General features: G+C 43.0%; 7 protein-coding genes across 7 annotated transcripts; 4 read left to right on the plus strand and 3 right to left on the minus strand.

Annotated features, from left to right (window-relative positions):
- Nucleotides 1-2,229: 2,229 nt before the first annotated feature.
- Ecym_4128 (C2H2-type zinc finger protein) lies at nucleotides 2,230-3,168 on the plus strand (the record flags this gene model as incomplete). Its single annotated transcript, XM_003645976.1, has 1 exon — nucleotides 2,230-3,168. One exon carries the CDS (start codon nucleotides 2,230-2,232, stop codon nucleotides 3,166-3,168), a length of 939 nt encoding a protein of 312 aa, XP_003646024.1.
- A 1,047-nt stretch (nucleotides 3,169-4,215) lies between these two features.
- MSC3 (Msc3p) lies at nucleotides 4,216-6,837 on the plus strand (the record flags this gene model as incomplete). The annotated part of the gene is made up of 1 exon (XM_003645977.1): nucleotides 4,216-6,837. The coding sequence occupies one exon, from the start codon at nucleotides 4,216-4,218 to the stop codon at nucleotides 6,835-6,837; it is 2,622 nt and encodes an 873-aa protein (XP_003646025.1).
- Nucleotides 6,838-7,186: 349 nt separating this feature from the next.
- HTA1 (histone H2A) lies at nucleotides 7,187-7,582 on the minus strand (the record flags this gene model as incomplete). Its single annotated transcript, XM_003645978.1, has 1 exon — nucleotides 7,187-7,582. One exon carries the CDS (start codon nucleotides 7,580-7,582, stop codon nucleotides 7,187-7,189), a length of 396 nt encoding a protein of 131 aa, XP_003646026.1.
- Nucleotides 7,583-8,247: 665 nt separating this feature from the next.
- On the plus strand, nucleotides 8,248-8,646 carry HTB1 (histone H2B; the record flags this gene model as incomplete). The annotated part of the gene is made up of 1 exon (XM_003645979.1): nucleotides 8,248-8,646. One exon carries the CDS (start codon nucleotides 8,248-8,250, stop codon nucleotides 8,644-8,646), a length of 399 nt encoding a protein of 132 aa, XP_003646027.1.
- Nucleotides 8,647-9,276: 630 nt separating this feature from the next.
- On the plus strand, nucleotides 9,277-10,179 carry CCC1 (Ccc1p; the record flags this gene model as incomplete). Its single annotated transcript, XM_003645980.1, has 1 exon — nucleotides 9,277-10,179. The coding sequence occupies one exon, from the start codon at nucleotides 9,277-9,279 to the stop codon at nucleotides 10,177-10,179; it is 903 nt and encodes a 300-aa protein (XP_003646028.1).
- A 459-nt stretch (nucleotides 10,180-10,638) lies between these two features.
- On the minus strand, nucleotides 10,639-11,250 carry RSA3 (Rsa3p; the record flags this gene model as incomplete). The annotated part of the gene is made up of 1 exon (XM_003645981.1): nucleotides 10,639-11,250. The coding sequence occupies one exon, from the start codon at nucleotides 11,248-11,250 to the stop codon at nucleotides 10,639-10,641; it is 612 nt and encodes a 203-aa protein (XP_003646029.1).
- Nucleotides 11,251-11,499: 249 nt separating this feature from the next.
- UTP13 (U3 snoRNA-associated protein UTP13) lies at nucleotides 11,500-13,932 on the minus strand (the record flags this gene model as incomplete). The annotated part of the gene is made up of 1 exon (XM_003645982.1): nucleotides 11,500-13,932. The coding sequence occupies one exon, from the start codon at nucleotides 13,930-13,932 to the stop codon at nucleotides 11,500-11,502; it is 2,433 nt and encodes an 810-aa protein (XP_003646030.1).
- Nucleotides 13,933-14,139: the final 207 nt, after the last annotated feature.

Below are 14,139 nucleotides of genomic sequence, written 5' to 3' on the forward strand. Positions count from 1 at the left end.
TGGACACCATTTACCAAGCAGGTGTGCGATACACGACTTCGCTGGAATTCATTTGCCACAAGCAAGACGTTACAAGAAGGAATGTGATGTGTCAAAAGATTTTCTCCCAGACCCACAAACACTTGGTATGTTTGTGGGGTGGGGAGGGGGGAGTCAAGAATAATATTCAGCCTGTTTGCGAATCGTTGGCAGGCTTGTTTCTCTCTTCTATCCGACTATTTTCCAACTTTTCCCTCCCTGAGCTTAACGCCTTGTTTCGAAAAGGTATGTTGCACGATGCATAGGCAGGGCATTAAATTCGTGGAATTATGAGTAGGGGAGAAACAGGAGGAGCAGGGAATAGGAAACCGCACCACCACCACCCCCCTCCCCCCCTCGAACAAATTTAATGGCTTAAGGTTATATAGTTTTAATCTTATTTTTTGCAAAACGTAAAACTGTATAACCTGTAGTGACTAAAAGAGCAATAACGGCTCGCCTCTCCACCTCCTGCTTCTCCTCCCGTCTGCACTACTGTTCCAACCCACCCTACATGTTTCTACTTTCTAACCTGTCTTCAAGGGGGGGGGGGGCTAAGGTAAAATACTGTAACCGTTGCGTTGACCGCTCTCAGCTGTATTGTGTCTGAATAATTACTTAATAAGCAGGAGTTACTGATAACACAAATACACAGGAAAGCACTCAACAACAGCGTAGTAAGTAATGCAAATTGATAGCTGCCAAGAATAACTGCTCCCTTAATGCTACTTCATTTCTATCTCTTACTTGAGCCGAACTGCATGCGACCGTTCTAGAGAATGAATACAACTTCGAACCAACCAATACCGTTTTTTCCGTTTTAAATAATAGGCAGTCGTTACATTCTCGCTTTTCCGAACGGGTCGCATGTGCGCATGCGCTGTCTTTCTAAGTGTCTCTGCGTGTCTGCCCTTTAGCGGAACAACATAAACACCACGAAAAAAGCAAGGAAACTGAATCAAAATCAATTGTTAGGTTTTAAAGGAACTCTGTTTTAATCTGTTTATCCCACGCTCACCAAGTTGTGTAGTACAGGCGAAAGGTTAACAATTTTTTTTCGTTGCGGGCTGATAATCCCATAAAGCATGCGTGTTGGAGCGTGCCTACAGTTCCAATTGTTCTGCGTATATTAAAATATGCTGGTATGTGGCCACACTTCAGTTGCCTCGTGAGACTATAATTCCTATTGTTTATTCAAAGCTCTTAGGGGCATGTGGTGATGAGATCGCTCCTGGGGCATGACGCTATCTGAGGACTTAAGATTTCGAAAAACTCTCGAACAGGAACTGAGCAGTACGTGTACGCACGTTTGCATGGATATGATATCAAGTGAATGCATAATTTAAAGTTTGTAAACACAAATTCTAGTAGTACCGAATAGGATATTGATCCTCTCCCATACCGGACGAACAGCAGTGTTGTGTCTAAATAAGAGATGAAACAAGAAAATGGTTTGGATATCAAAACGTTTCGGCTCCTTGCATATCAGTGAACTATGATCCAACCTGCTGCGAGGCAAGACACAATAAAATGCATTGTCAACGGCGACAAAAATACAGCTGAAATGGGGAGAAATAGAGAAGGTTAATTGAGTTGTGGTACAGCTATTTCATTAGGATTTATATTTGTTTTTTTCTTTCACTTTGTAGTTTTTTATAATATATAAGTACTAAGTGAACTTGAGGCGAGAATTAAACCAAAACCTTAAGAGATCTTACTCTACCTCACAGTTTAATATAAGATCACACTACTACTATTATATTATTATTATCATTATTATTATATTATTATTATATTGTTAATCGCTAACCGCTGTTAATTTATTATTCTTCTTTGTTATTATTATTATTACTATTTTTTGTTATTTATTTTATTATTATTATTCTTATTATTATTATTATTATTATTATTATTATCTTATTGCTATTGTTCTGATATTATTATCGTTGTTATTATTATAATCTCCTCCCCCTCTTATTGCTATTAGCACTGCTATAATTATCGCTAAAGTTTTAATTGTACACACATAACTTCTATTGGCAACGGCAATCATTTCCTAGTTTTTGCACTCCAAGAATTGAAGCAGCGAGCTATCCATTTTAAAACACATCCAGAGGTTGTAAGTTTTTCCTATAATTGATTTCAAAATCTCTTACCAGCAACTCGATTTTATTTTTTGTGATATATCACTATTTTCTACTTGCTATAAACATGTCACAGTTTGTTTACCCACAGGAGGTCTCACCATTTATCGGCACTTTCTCGAGTTATCCATGGACATTTCAAGAAAAGGGTATGGCATACCAGGGTTTGGAATTGCAATGTTTTAACGAACTTCAGGGAGATATGGCAGCTGTAATGGATGCGGAAAACGCAAATTCGGTCCCTTCTTCCATGCGCAGCCACCTTAATCAGTTTCGTCATCACAATTACCAAGGTGGTTATTCGTTCAGTCCTGCATCTACCTCGACGTCCTCCTCGCAGGAACCCTCCCCCTCCCATTCTACAATTTCGCTATTAACATCCAGATCTTCCAGTGCGTGCAGTATGGACGACGCAAGAAGCGGCAAGCAGTCCAGTACTCAATCGTTGAGCGATGAGGTAGAGTGCACCAAGACTGGGGAGCAGGCTGGACAAGCAGAATTCACAGGTAATATGCTGAAATTCCCGCCCATCTTGCCCTCTCAGACCAGCAGTAACCGGGGCCTTATATTTGTATCCAAGATCTGCCCGCTTTGTGGGAAGAGTTTTACAAGGAGAAGCACGCTACAAATTCATCTACTGATCCACACAAATCTTAAGCCATTCAAGTGTTCTTTCTGTGAGAAAGAGTTTAACGTAAAGAGCAACCTAAACAGGCATGAGAGAATTCATAGGCAGAAAGTTATCTCCAACCAACCCTTTGTTCCCTCAGCACCAGCAAAAAAAATAGCATCTCTTGATGAATCGCAAAATAATCATAATTCCAACCCTAATACTAAGCATAATGATCATGTTCGAAATTTGAAACAAACCACTGAAAGACAAGAAGTCGTCCCAAAGTCCGTACAAGGACAACAAAAACTACCTTTACCCAGAAAGTCACCTCCAAGCTGTCACAATGCGAACGTCAACTTTAGAGCCTCCGCTACAAATATTCTATACCAATAACAAAAAGAAAACACCCTTGCCAAACCAGGGATTCTTCATTCATCCATTCATTCCTATCTTTATTTTTTAACATACCATGCAATGTTATTCATGTACCTCCCCAGTTCTCATTCATTTCTCAGCATTTTATCTCCGGTGACATTTTATACAAAACATTGACCCGAGAGAACTGTATGCTATTGTGTTTTTCCTTTTTTTATCGATGCAACCTTTTAATGTCCCCTTCATATTTTATCAATGACTTGCGCCATCAAAGCAGCTCGAGCGTAGCCACTAAAAACCGCCTCATACAGTAATACACCGGATTCCTTCCAAAACAAGCTTCCTTAGCGTCTATTGTGTTTACTGTCAAACTAATTGATCATACCGTGCAGTATATGTTGCCGATTTCCCACTCAACTCAAAATCCACCTTTCTCATGAAGATCTACTTTTACAGAACTTTTTACCACGCACTTGAATCGACGGAAATCTGCCGATCTTCCTCGAGCAGCTTACGTTATACCGAAAACACAAAGAAAAACGGAAATCTCCATGGATTTCTTTTTCCAATTGTGAATCACGTGATTTATATCACGTGGATTTTATGTGTAGTCACGTGATTCAGGCACTATTGTATATCGAGCTTATGTCATCGCCGTTGTCAACGGAAACTGATTCAATGGACTGTTCGTTTCACGCTGAGTTTTATATAGGTAGGCAAACGCTTGAACCAAAGTGAGCACGACTTGTAGCTAGCTGCACATAGTCCGCACTACATAATAGTTTTTAATGCCCCATCGTTGTTCTTCATCTGTTGCGTAGTGAATTGTTGCTTAGCGCTTCTTTGGCCTGTTCTGAATTGAGAACATCAAGAACAGCAAAAAAATAAAAAGTCCATAGAATTTGGCACTTAAATAAAGACTTCAAAGCCTTGATTCGAAGAGCTGTCATCAGCAAGCCACATTTTGGAGGATAGTCAGAGGGTTCCATTGGATCAAGTTAAGGTGTTGGGATTTTTTGTTAATTAAGCATCGATTGCAAGAGGATTTATATAATTAGTAACAAGATGATACGTTTCCCTCTACAGAAGAAAAGGACGTCTGCGAGGCAGGTGCCGGATTTGTCACGATATCAACAGTTTTATAAGGAGGACGAGTCGCAGGGGTATGCTACTAGTAATAGACTCTCAGCGGATGCAGCTTCGATTGCGAGTTTGAGGCCACCGGGGATAATAGGAGCAGATGTGATGTCGGGGAGGGCGCATTCCTTTACTTCAGACCGTTCTAGTTACTTGGGCTCCATCCGGCCACGAACATATAGTATGACTTCAGACCGTAGAGCTAATTCGATGCGCAGTGCCGATTTGAGGGTTGGTTCAGGTAAGAGTGCGATTGCAGGCGGCGGTCAGGCCAACTCTATAACTGTGAAGACCACGGAGGTCAAGGATTTTCAAGGGCGGACGAAGTCCGTTACGAAGCAGACGGTTAGGCGGCTCAATGGGATGGAGGTTGTTGAGACGACGACAACCACGACAACTATTGCTGATGGGGAGTTTGATAAGGATTTTGAAGATTTTGCCGGTGATTTTACGAATAAGAAACACAGTGGGCCAGGCAAGTCGCTTCATCACAACACATATTTGAAATCAGGCCTAAGCCCAGATATTGAGGGTATTGTTGAAGAAGAGGATGTGACCAGCGGTGAGGATGCAGACACAAAAGAAAGTATATTTTCCATTACGAGGGATATTGGTGGGCGACAGCAACAGCAGGTGCGGCAACCTGTAGACACAAGAAAGAAGCCGAAGAGCCGTGATTCGGTACGGTTTGCCGCACCGATAAAGGGTATCAATGTCAAGCCTATTATAAAGAGGCCAGCTGCACAGGATGGTATATCTGCACCAAAGAAGCAGCACAGGATCCATTTCCAGGACGTTACGCCACCACCATCACCAGAAAAGATGACAACTAAGACCAAGACGATGGCTACCAAGAAGAAAATGACAGAACAGGAAATGTATATGCATGCGTTAGATGCGGCCAGGAAGAAGGTTTATGGGGATATTGACGGGAAGGCAGCTGAAATGTCCAAGTCTATGAAAAAGAGTACAATGTCACAAAGAATGACACTAAGGGATGATGTTGTCAGTCCTAGTAAGCAGAGTCCTACTACACCTGTTGCTCTCGAATCTACTAAAAAAACCAAAGACCAAGAAAGATGGGAAAAGAGAGAAGCAGAGAGACGGAGGAAGGAGATGGAATGGCAGAAGAGGGAGGAAGAGAAGAAACAAATGAAGGAGATGGAGAAAGAACGGAAGGAAAGACTGCAACAAAATAAAAGACTGAGGACTTCAAGCAAGAGACAAGGTATCTCTAACAAGAAATTTTTTTCCTTCATAGAATTTCCTAAAAAGACTCCTGCAAAGAAGGAGAGCAGTAGTACCAGTAGTAAGCCGTTGGCGCAGGAGGTCCAACGGAAATACACATCACGTTCAGAAGAGCACGTTCCAAAATTGGATGTGGTGAGTTCAGATAATAGCAGTTTCAGCAGTGATATCGGTGATGGTTTGCAGTTGGGAAACATGGAAAACGAAATGTATGCGAAGGCCGTGCAGGTTGCGATGAAGAAATATCAAATGACCTCTGATGAGCGTCTAAAGAGCAGTTCGATATTGGAGCAGCCAAAACAAATCTTGACACCTGTAACGTCTTCGAATTTGTCGCACCAAGGGCCGGAAGAGAAGTACTATCAGCCCATAAAGGGTTCTACTAATGAGGGTCTCCTGGAGCAACCGCCAAGCATTGTATTCCCAAATGATAACGCAATTTCAGAGGTTATCTCGGAACCGTCGCTTTCGAGAAAGGCCTCGTTTATTGAGAAGCTGCTGAAGTTCAGCACTGAAAAGTACGGCTATCAGCCTAGACGCTCCTTCAGCTCAGCAAATCGTCAGCAGATATTCACGGATCTTGATGATGAGATCCCTCCTCTTCCAGATATTCCCCTGGTTGATCCATCAATGGGGGATGGAGGCTCGCAGCAGGTCCTGGTAGATAATGTGTCTGATAATGAAGTGCCGCTTGTCCAAGATCCAGCACCACAGCCAGTGGTAAAGTCCGTGGAAGAGCCCGTGGAAAAGCTCTTGGCAGAGTCTGTGGAAAAGCTCACCATCATAGACCCTCCACCTCCCATCCGTGCGTCTCCGCATGCTGGGTCCCCGCGTGCTTCTCCTGTCGCCTATCCAGCGGCCGACCCCTGTCTGGTACGTTCATCGCCTATAGAGCCGACCCCGCCAGTATCAGGGACTCCGGAAGCGACTCCGCCCATCATGGTCCCCAGCCCAAATGCCCCTCCAACGCGTGCACCAGGGTATGATGAACCAATGATACTCAATAATACATCCTCCGTCTCAAACCTCGGCGAGGGCAAGGCCGTACAACCGAACTTAACCGAATCAAGCCCTGCACCTCTCCAAAGACACAGCGAACCCCCCATGGCGGCGGCCACGGCCCCTGATGAGCCTCCTACCCAACCTGCAAGACCATTGGCAACTCCACCTCCGCCACACGCTACTCAGGAGCAACGTACACCTGCAAAACACATATCCCCTGCGACTCCAACCAAGAAGAAATCGTTCCTGGCCCGGCTGTTCTCCAGGAAGCACGCAACGGACTCGCACACAAGCAAGTGAACGCCCAACACAATTATAGTTTTTTCTTAAAAACGATTCCAGTTCTGTGTATTAATAGTTTTTACTCCTTTTAGCGCTCGTTATTTAATCTCTTATTTGTTAGTTTCCCCTTTTTATTAAAACGTTTTGTATCTCACTAATTGAACTTTGAACTTCTCCTATCTCAAAATACACATTTCTTAAAACTCGTTTCTATTATTATACAGAAGATATAAAATCCCAATTACTTACTCTTGCAAGACTTGCAACTGCCTCTCAGAGACCCAATAAGCTTTAGAAATAAAAAAAATAAAACTACAAAACGGCAGCGGCAACCCCCCCCCCCCCCATGGACGACAACTCCATGTTCTTACAACTCTTGCGACGCCTTCGCAGCCTTGGCAGACTTCTTGGGCAACAAATTGGCATGGATGTTTGGCAAAACACCACCCTGTGCAATCGTGACATTGCCCAACAACTTGTTCAACTCATCGTCGTTCCTGATGGCCAACTGTAGATGTCTGGGGATGATTCTCGTCTTCTTGTTATCCCTGGCAGCATTACCGGCCAACTCCAAAATTTCAGCGGCCAAATACTCCAACACAGCGGTTAAATAGACAGGCGCACCGGAACCGATTCTCTGCGCATAGTTGCCCTTTCTCAAGAGCCTGTGCACCCTACCGACGGGGAACGTTAGACCGGCCTTGGCCGATCTCGACTGCGACGCCTTTGCTGTAGAGCCTGCTTTTCCACCTTTTCCTGACATGTCTGCTGTGTGTGTGTGTGTGTGTGTGTTACGTTGTGTACGTTGTCCAACACTTGCAACAACAGCACCCACGGTTCAGAACAGAACGCCCTCTTATATACAAATCAACGCCACCGGCATGCCCCAGACCACCCAGTCCGCCGGTGGTCTGGGGAGCCCACCCAGTCCTGGCAGGAAGCAGGCACACAAAATGGTGGCACACAGTGCCTCCTGTGCTCACAGCTTCGTGCACCGTGCGAAATAACTGGCACCCTGGACTCGCAACGCTCGACGAAGCGGCGATGCCGTTTTTCAATCGACCGACGGATTCCAGCTTACTATGGTGCAGCGGCCTGCTTGCCCGATGGGGCAATTCTGCCCAAGGCGCGCGGCCAAATCTCGCCTCAGCGTACTGGGCGTTACGCGTGGCCACGCGTAACGCCCAGCACGCTGCCCCCTTGCCTCCTCCAGGTTGGAAAAGGAGCGCCAGGGCCCCAAATGGCCATTTGGGGTTTCTTGCAAGGAAAAACTATATAAACAAGCCATGGTCATCCACAAACGTCTCCAGGAGGCAGCTGCAGACGGCGGGTAGAGCAACAAGTTTGGTTCATCGTTTTCATCAACAAGCTTTTTCAACAAGTCTTCTCTCTCACTGTTTGGCAAGGTCCGCAAATATAGCATAAAAAATGTCGTCCAAAGCATCCAAAGCACCCGCCTCCAAGGCACCAGCTGAGAAGAAACCAGCAGCCAAGAAGACGTCGTCCTCCGGCGATGTGTCGAAGAAGAGAACCAAGACCAGAAAGGAGACGTACTCGTCGTATATCTACAAGGTGTTGAAGCAGACGCACCCGGACACCGGGATTTCGCAGAAGTCCATGTCGATTTTGAACTCGTTTGTCAACGACATCTTTGAGCGGATCGCGTCAGAGGCGTCCAAGTTGGCTGCGTACAACAAGAAGTCGACCATCTCAGCCAGGGAGATTCAGACCGCGGTGCGGTTGATTTTGCCCGGTGAGTTGGCCAAGCACGCGGTGTCTGAGGGCACGCGTGCGGTGACCAAGTACTCGTCGTCCACACAGGCGTAGGGGGTTAGTTAGTCTGGGTTTGTAAGTGTACTGTATGATAATTCTGAATTCTGAGCGGCGACAGTGCGCCGTGCACGGCGACGTGCACGGCAGGATGCCATTCTGGTGTAACCGGGATGGCATGGGGATGGTTGGGCACAATGGTGTGCGCGGCCAATCAGACGGCGGCGCGTAATTTGGCGCGCGCTGATAGGCCCGCCGCAGATCATGCGGCACGGCTCTGAGATTCAAAACCCTTTCACAAACGTTCTCTATTTAATAAAGGCAACTTCACCACCAAAATCTCTCCAAAATACAAGGAAAATACAACGAGAGAACCCAGGAACTTGAAGCATCGGTATCATATCCAGGCTCCATAGATCGTGTACTATTCTAGTTCAACAAGGTTTAGTTTAGGCAGGCTAGCGAGGGTTTTTTTATCAGGCAGAATTGTTCTTCGGCCACCCACCGCCCCCTTTGAATAATTTATTGGTTTTTGGTTTTGCTGGGAAATAGACGCATAAAACACAAATACAACATATATATATATACTATAATAGCGGGATATAACGGGGCTACCCAAGTTCAAAACAACAAATAGAAAGGAGATTGTTTGCTGGTGTGACAAGGCAGACGGCAGAAAAAAAAAGGATGTCGATTGTTGCTTTGAAGAACGCGGTTGCCGGTATGGTTGCCAAGGGCAAGAGCAAGGTTTCTTCTGCGCAGACGCCGTTGTTGCGGAATGACGAGGTGCTGGATGGCGGCAACTATGGGGCGGCGACGGCGGTGGATCGGGAATCTGGGCTGTTTGGAGGCAAGCATCTCGGGGACGGGGAGGGCGACAGTGGTAAGGGAGGGATATTGGGAAAGATTGATCCTCGAATGATGTCCGATTTGATCATTGGTCTAAGTGATGGTCTTACGGTGCCCTTTGCGTTGACTGCGGGTTTGTCTTCTTTAGGGGATGCCAAGTTGGTTATAACCGGTGGGTTTGCGGAATTGATTTCGGGGTCCATTTCGATGGGTCTCGGTGGATACTTGGGGGCCCAGTCGGAGTCAGATTACTATCGCTCGGAGGTGAAGCAGGAAAAACGCAAGTTTTATAACAATACACAGTTGATTAATCATGAAATAGAGGATATCCTTCTGGAAATCAATCCGTCCTTTTCGGACGAGACGATCGTATCCTTCATCAAAGATTTGCAGAGGGATCCCGAGTTGATGGTGGATTTCATCATCAAGTTTGGTCGTGGGTTGGAGGAGCCGGCAGAAAATAGACAGTTGGTTTCTGCGCTCACGATTGGCGGTGGCTATTTCGTCGGTGGGTTTATTCCACTATTTCCTTATTTCTTTGTTCAACAGGTTGGCACGGGGTTGTTGCTCTCTATCATATTGATGGCGGCGACTTTATTCTGGTTTGGGTTTTTCAAGACCCAGGTATCCATGAATGAGAGCTGTACGTTGAATAAGAAATGCTCAGAGGGTGTTCAGATGATGGCTGTAGGGGGTATAGCAGCAGCTTCTGCGTGGTTCTTTGTTAAATTGCTCGGTTGACTTTCAACCAACATAATATGATGTGGAGATGTATGGTACACATTTTTTGTTGATAAGAGAGAAAGAGGACTATAGAAGTAGTTTTCAGCATAAGAATTAACGTTGGGGAGGAAATGGAAGACACAAATACTACCTACTGCACTACTAAAATAACGACTACTACTACTACAACAACAATAACACTAAAGTTCTATATATTCAACATGTATCTTATTCTATTTATTATTTATTATTTATTATTTATTTATTATTAAAAACATTACGACTACAGAACACTTCCACAAAACATCTTGCTTATTCACTTGCGATGGCGTACAACATGGATGTAGACGAAAAACGTTAGCCCCACCGCTTCATTAAAATATAAGATGGGGATGCAAACTAAAGGCCAACCTAAGTTTTTTTTGGTCTTATAGTTTTCATGTATGTAAAAATTATACAGCCACTGTGGTATGTTATCTACCTATCTTCCAGAATAGTCTTGAACGTCTCAAGATCAAACATATCACCTCCATCTTTCAATACATTTGCCAGCATTACCAAGGATTTATTTGTAAAATCGGGTGCGTTCCTTAACTGGTTCACATCTTCACCGAAGTGTTCAAATAGCATATTCAAATATTCATTTTTAAGCGACCCTAGACTTTTTCCAGATGCATTCGATGCCATAGCAAGATTCGTTTCGCCTGTGTTTATAATATCATTAACTGCTTTCAGATCAACGTTATTCGTGTTATGAAACACATGCCTGCTCGATAGTTCTGTTTTCGTCAGTTGAATATTGTTCAATGACGATCGAGTACTGTCGTCTAACTTCTCCGCAGTAAAGCCATCCTTTTTTTCATTTGCCGCAATTGTTAGCTCTGTATCTGATAGCTCAATATTATCTTCCTTCTCTTCAGACTCAGGATCGTTATCGCTAGAAGATGCTTCTTCTTCTGATGATGATGACGACGACGATAGTGATTCGACATCGGACTCTAATTGTGTTCTTCTTTTCTTCCTCCGCTTGGACTTCTTTTTGCCCGCTGAATCGCCTCTTACAATGTTACTGATATCTGCTTGCGACATCCTTGTCAATTTAAACCATTCAATAGATATATGCAGTCTTAACAGAAACAATATTATTAGAATTTACATATTATAATAATAATCGCAGAAGCTAATTACTATACTTTCCCGAGAAATTCATCTCATCGCCGCCAGGATGGAAAAAAAAAGGAAAAATGAAAAATGAAAAATCTCACCAAATCGTCCACAACGAGATTACATCAGCGACGCTATCATTAAATACACATATATTGTATTACTAAAGTATATTTACAGTATTTTATCCATCTCCATTAGAGCATAATCCAAGATATAACTCTGTTCTACCAATGAATCAACTCTAGAATAATGTCTTTCGGTGTACGGGATCAGGGCATCGATTACTTGAACTACGCCGGGAATCTCACTCAGTTGAACGATATTATGCTCTCTCATAATACACTTGATTACCAACTGAGCAACTGTGTAGGTTTTTGCATTTGTATTCCAATCTCTGCACCTCTTGAGCAGCCTTAAAAGTTGCTCGTCATCCAAGGTGCCAATGATGTGGTCTAATTCTGCGCTAAAGACGTGATTATCATCACTTTCTTTAGTCTCATCTCTACCAGAGATGCTACTTTTTAATACATTATATAGTCGCATGGGATGATCCAAGGTCATTGCCAACAAGAATGCATTTACCCAATCTCCTTTGGATAAATAATTTTGTAATGATTGTTCTTGCTCAACTTTTAGTCTCTTCTTTTCCAAATCCTGTTCATGCTCTTCTTCACTATTATCCTTCCAAAATTGGAACAGACCATCCGCATCTGCTGTCACAAACCTGTCACCATCATCTGCAACCTCCAATGCCCATATTCTATTATCATGAGCGTCTAAAGTTCTAAGACATTCACCAGTGCTACAGTCCCAGATTTTCACTAGCCCATCTGCACCACAACTAACAAGCTGTTTGTTCTTATTGATGAATGAAATACGCTGTACAGCGTTGGTATGGCCTTCTAACGTTGCTTTAATGTTATAATTTTCTAAGGACCAAATTTTAATAGTCTTATCGCCGGAACAAGTTGCAATTAGCTTGTCATGCTGACAGAATGAAACATCCCACAAACCACGTTTGTGATTTGCCAACGTAGCCACTAATTCTCCAGTAACTAGATCCCAAATTTTGCAAGTTTTGTCGTAGGAAGCGGTCGCAAATATGGAATCGTTTGGAGAGATACTTAATGCATTTATATCTTTTTCGTGTGCCCTCCTAGTATACTCACTTGTTTTGACCACTGGTATTTCATCTTCTGTTGGATTTTGGGTTGGTTTTGGAACTTTCCACTTTTTAACAGTCATATCTGTAGAGGAACTGAGCAAAAAGTTAGGAAAATGTTGATCCATGATATTAGGTAAGGCAACAGCTGTAACTGAACCTGCGTGTCCGATAAATTTTGCATATTGCTTGAAGTCACCGAGTTGTTCACTATATCTCCATAACAGGACAGTGTGATCCTTCGACGCGGTTGCAATCCATAAACCATCTTCGGAAGCGTCTAAAGCATTTAGTAAATCAACATGCCCCCCATACATGTTTGTCTCAACCGGGAATTGACCATCTTCTTCAGAGGCTTGTGGAGCTTTGATTATTCTCAATGTGGGCGAATTCGTCGCTAGAGCCAGCATATCTAAATTGGGACCTACGAATTTCATATCGGCTATAGTTCCATGGTTACCAGCGATTTTAGATTTAATTGGAATGGTTGTATCTTCTTCCATCAATGCCTGTTCGATATCTAACAAAAATAAGGTTTGATCTGATAACACTAAATAATGCTTTGAACCATTTTCAATTGACAAGACACCAATAATAAACAATTCCTCTTGGGGTTTCTGTGAACTCTTTATTTGTTTTCCAGACTGCAAGCAAACAATTTGATATACTGCATTGTCACCCGCATGATATATTAGACTTTCATGGTTAGCGATGAACCCACATGCCTCGATCTGCTGCTTAACAGGTAGGGTTTTTAATAGTTTACAAGTTTTCTTATAATCAAAGTGGTGTAAGTTGATAATTTCATCTCTACCACCAGATATTAGTAGCATTTCTGAATCCTTCACACAGAAATCCAAACCTCTCACTGCAGCCGTATGTTCTTGGATTGTATGCATACATCTCCGCTTTACCAAGTCCCAGATTTTTACTACACCGTTGGTATCACCTGAAGCAAGCAACCAATTTGCACCGTCCAATTCACCATAAAACTTCACACTAGAGATAATTCCACCATGCCCTTTAAAAGAATGAGTAACGTACCCATTTTCAATATCGAAAATACTAACACTGCCGTCAGTACCACCGATTACTAAAAGTGTTGATGTTTCATCACAATCCATGACATATACTGGAGAAGATACTTTCATAGACCTAACAATTTTTTTCGAAGCCAAACTGTAAATTCTCAACAATTGATTCTGGGCAACAAAACATAAATATGAACCATCTGGAGTCAATTTTAAGGCAGTTATCTCCTGTTCATCGTCATTATTAATCTTATGCACAATTTCATGACGTTCTTTAAGTTGAACAATATTGATCACATCTAAAACTGATGTAGCCAATAATGAACCATCGTTGGTAATGGAGACAGCCGTGCCGCTACCTGCATAGAATGGGGCAAGTGTTGTATTAAAAAATGTTGTTTTAAAATCCATATTAACACTGTAATATAATGCACCCTTATTAACGGAAGAAGCCAGTATTTTAATTGTTAATTCTAAGATGAGAGAAAAGCTATCTATATGAGATGAGATGGATGAGATACTGTTAATACAAAAACTTTTCAATGGAAAAAAGCAATTCGCCGTTATAAACGATATAGAAAGTCCATAGTAATATTCATATGCAGACAGATATTTGTA

The sequence above is a fragment of the Eremothecium cymbalariae genome, chromosome 4, assembly GCF_000235365.1.
Source record: "Eremothecium cymbalariae DBVPG#7215 chromosome 4, complete sequence".
Lineage (NCBI taxonomy): Eukaryota > Fungi > Ascomycota > Saccharomycetes > Saccharomycetales > Saccharomycetaceae > Eremothecium > Eremothecium cymbalariae.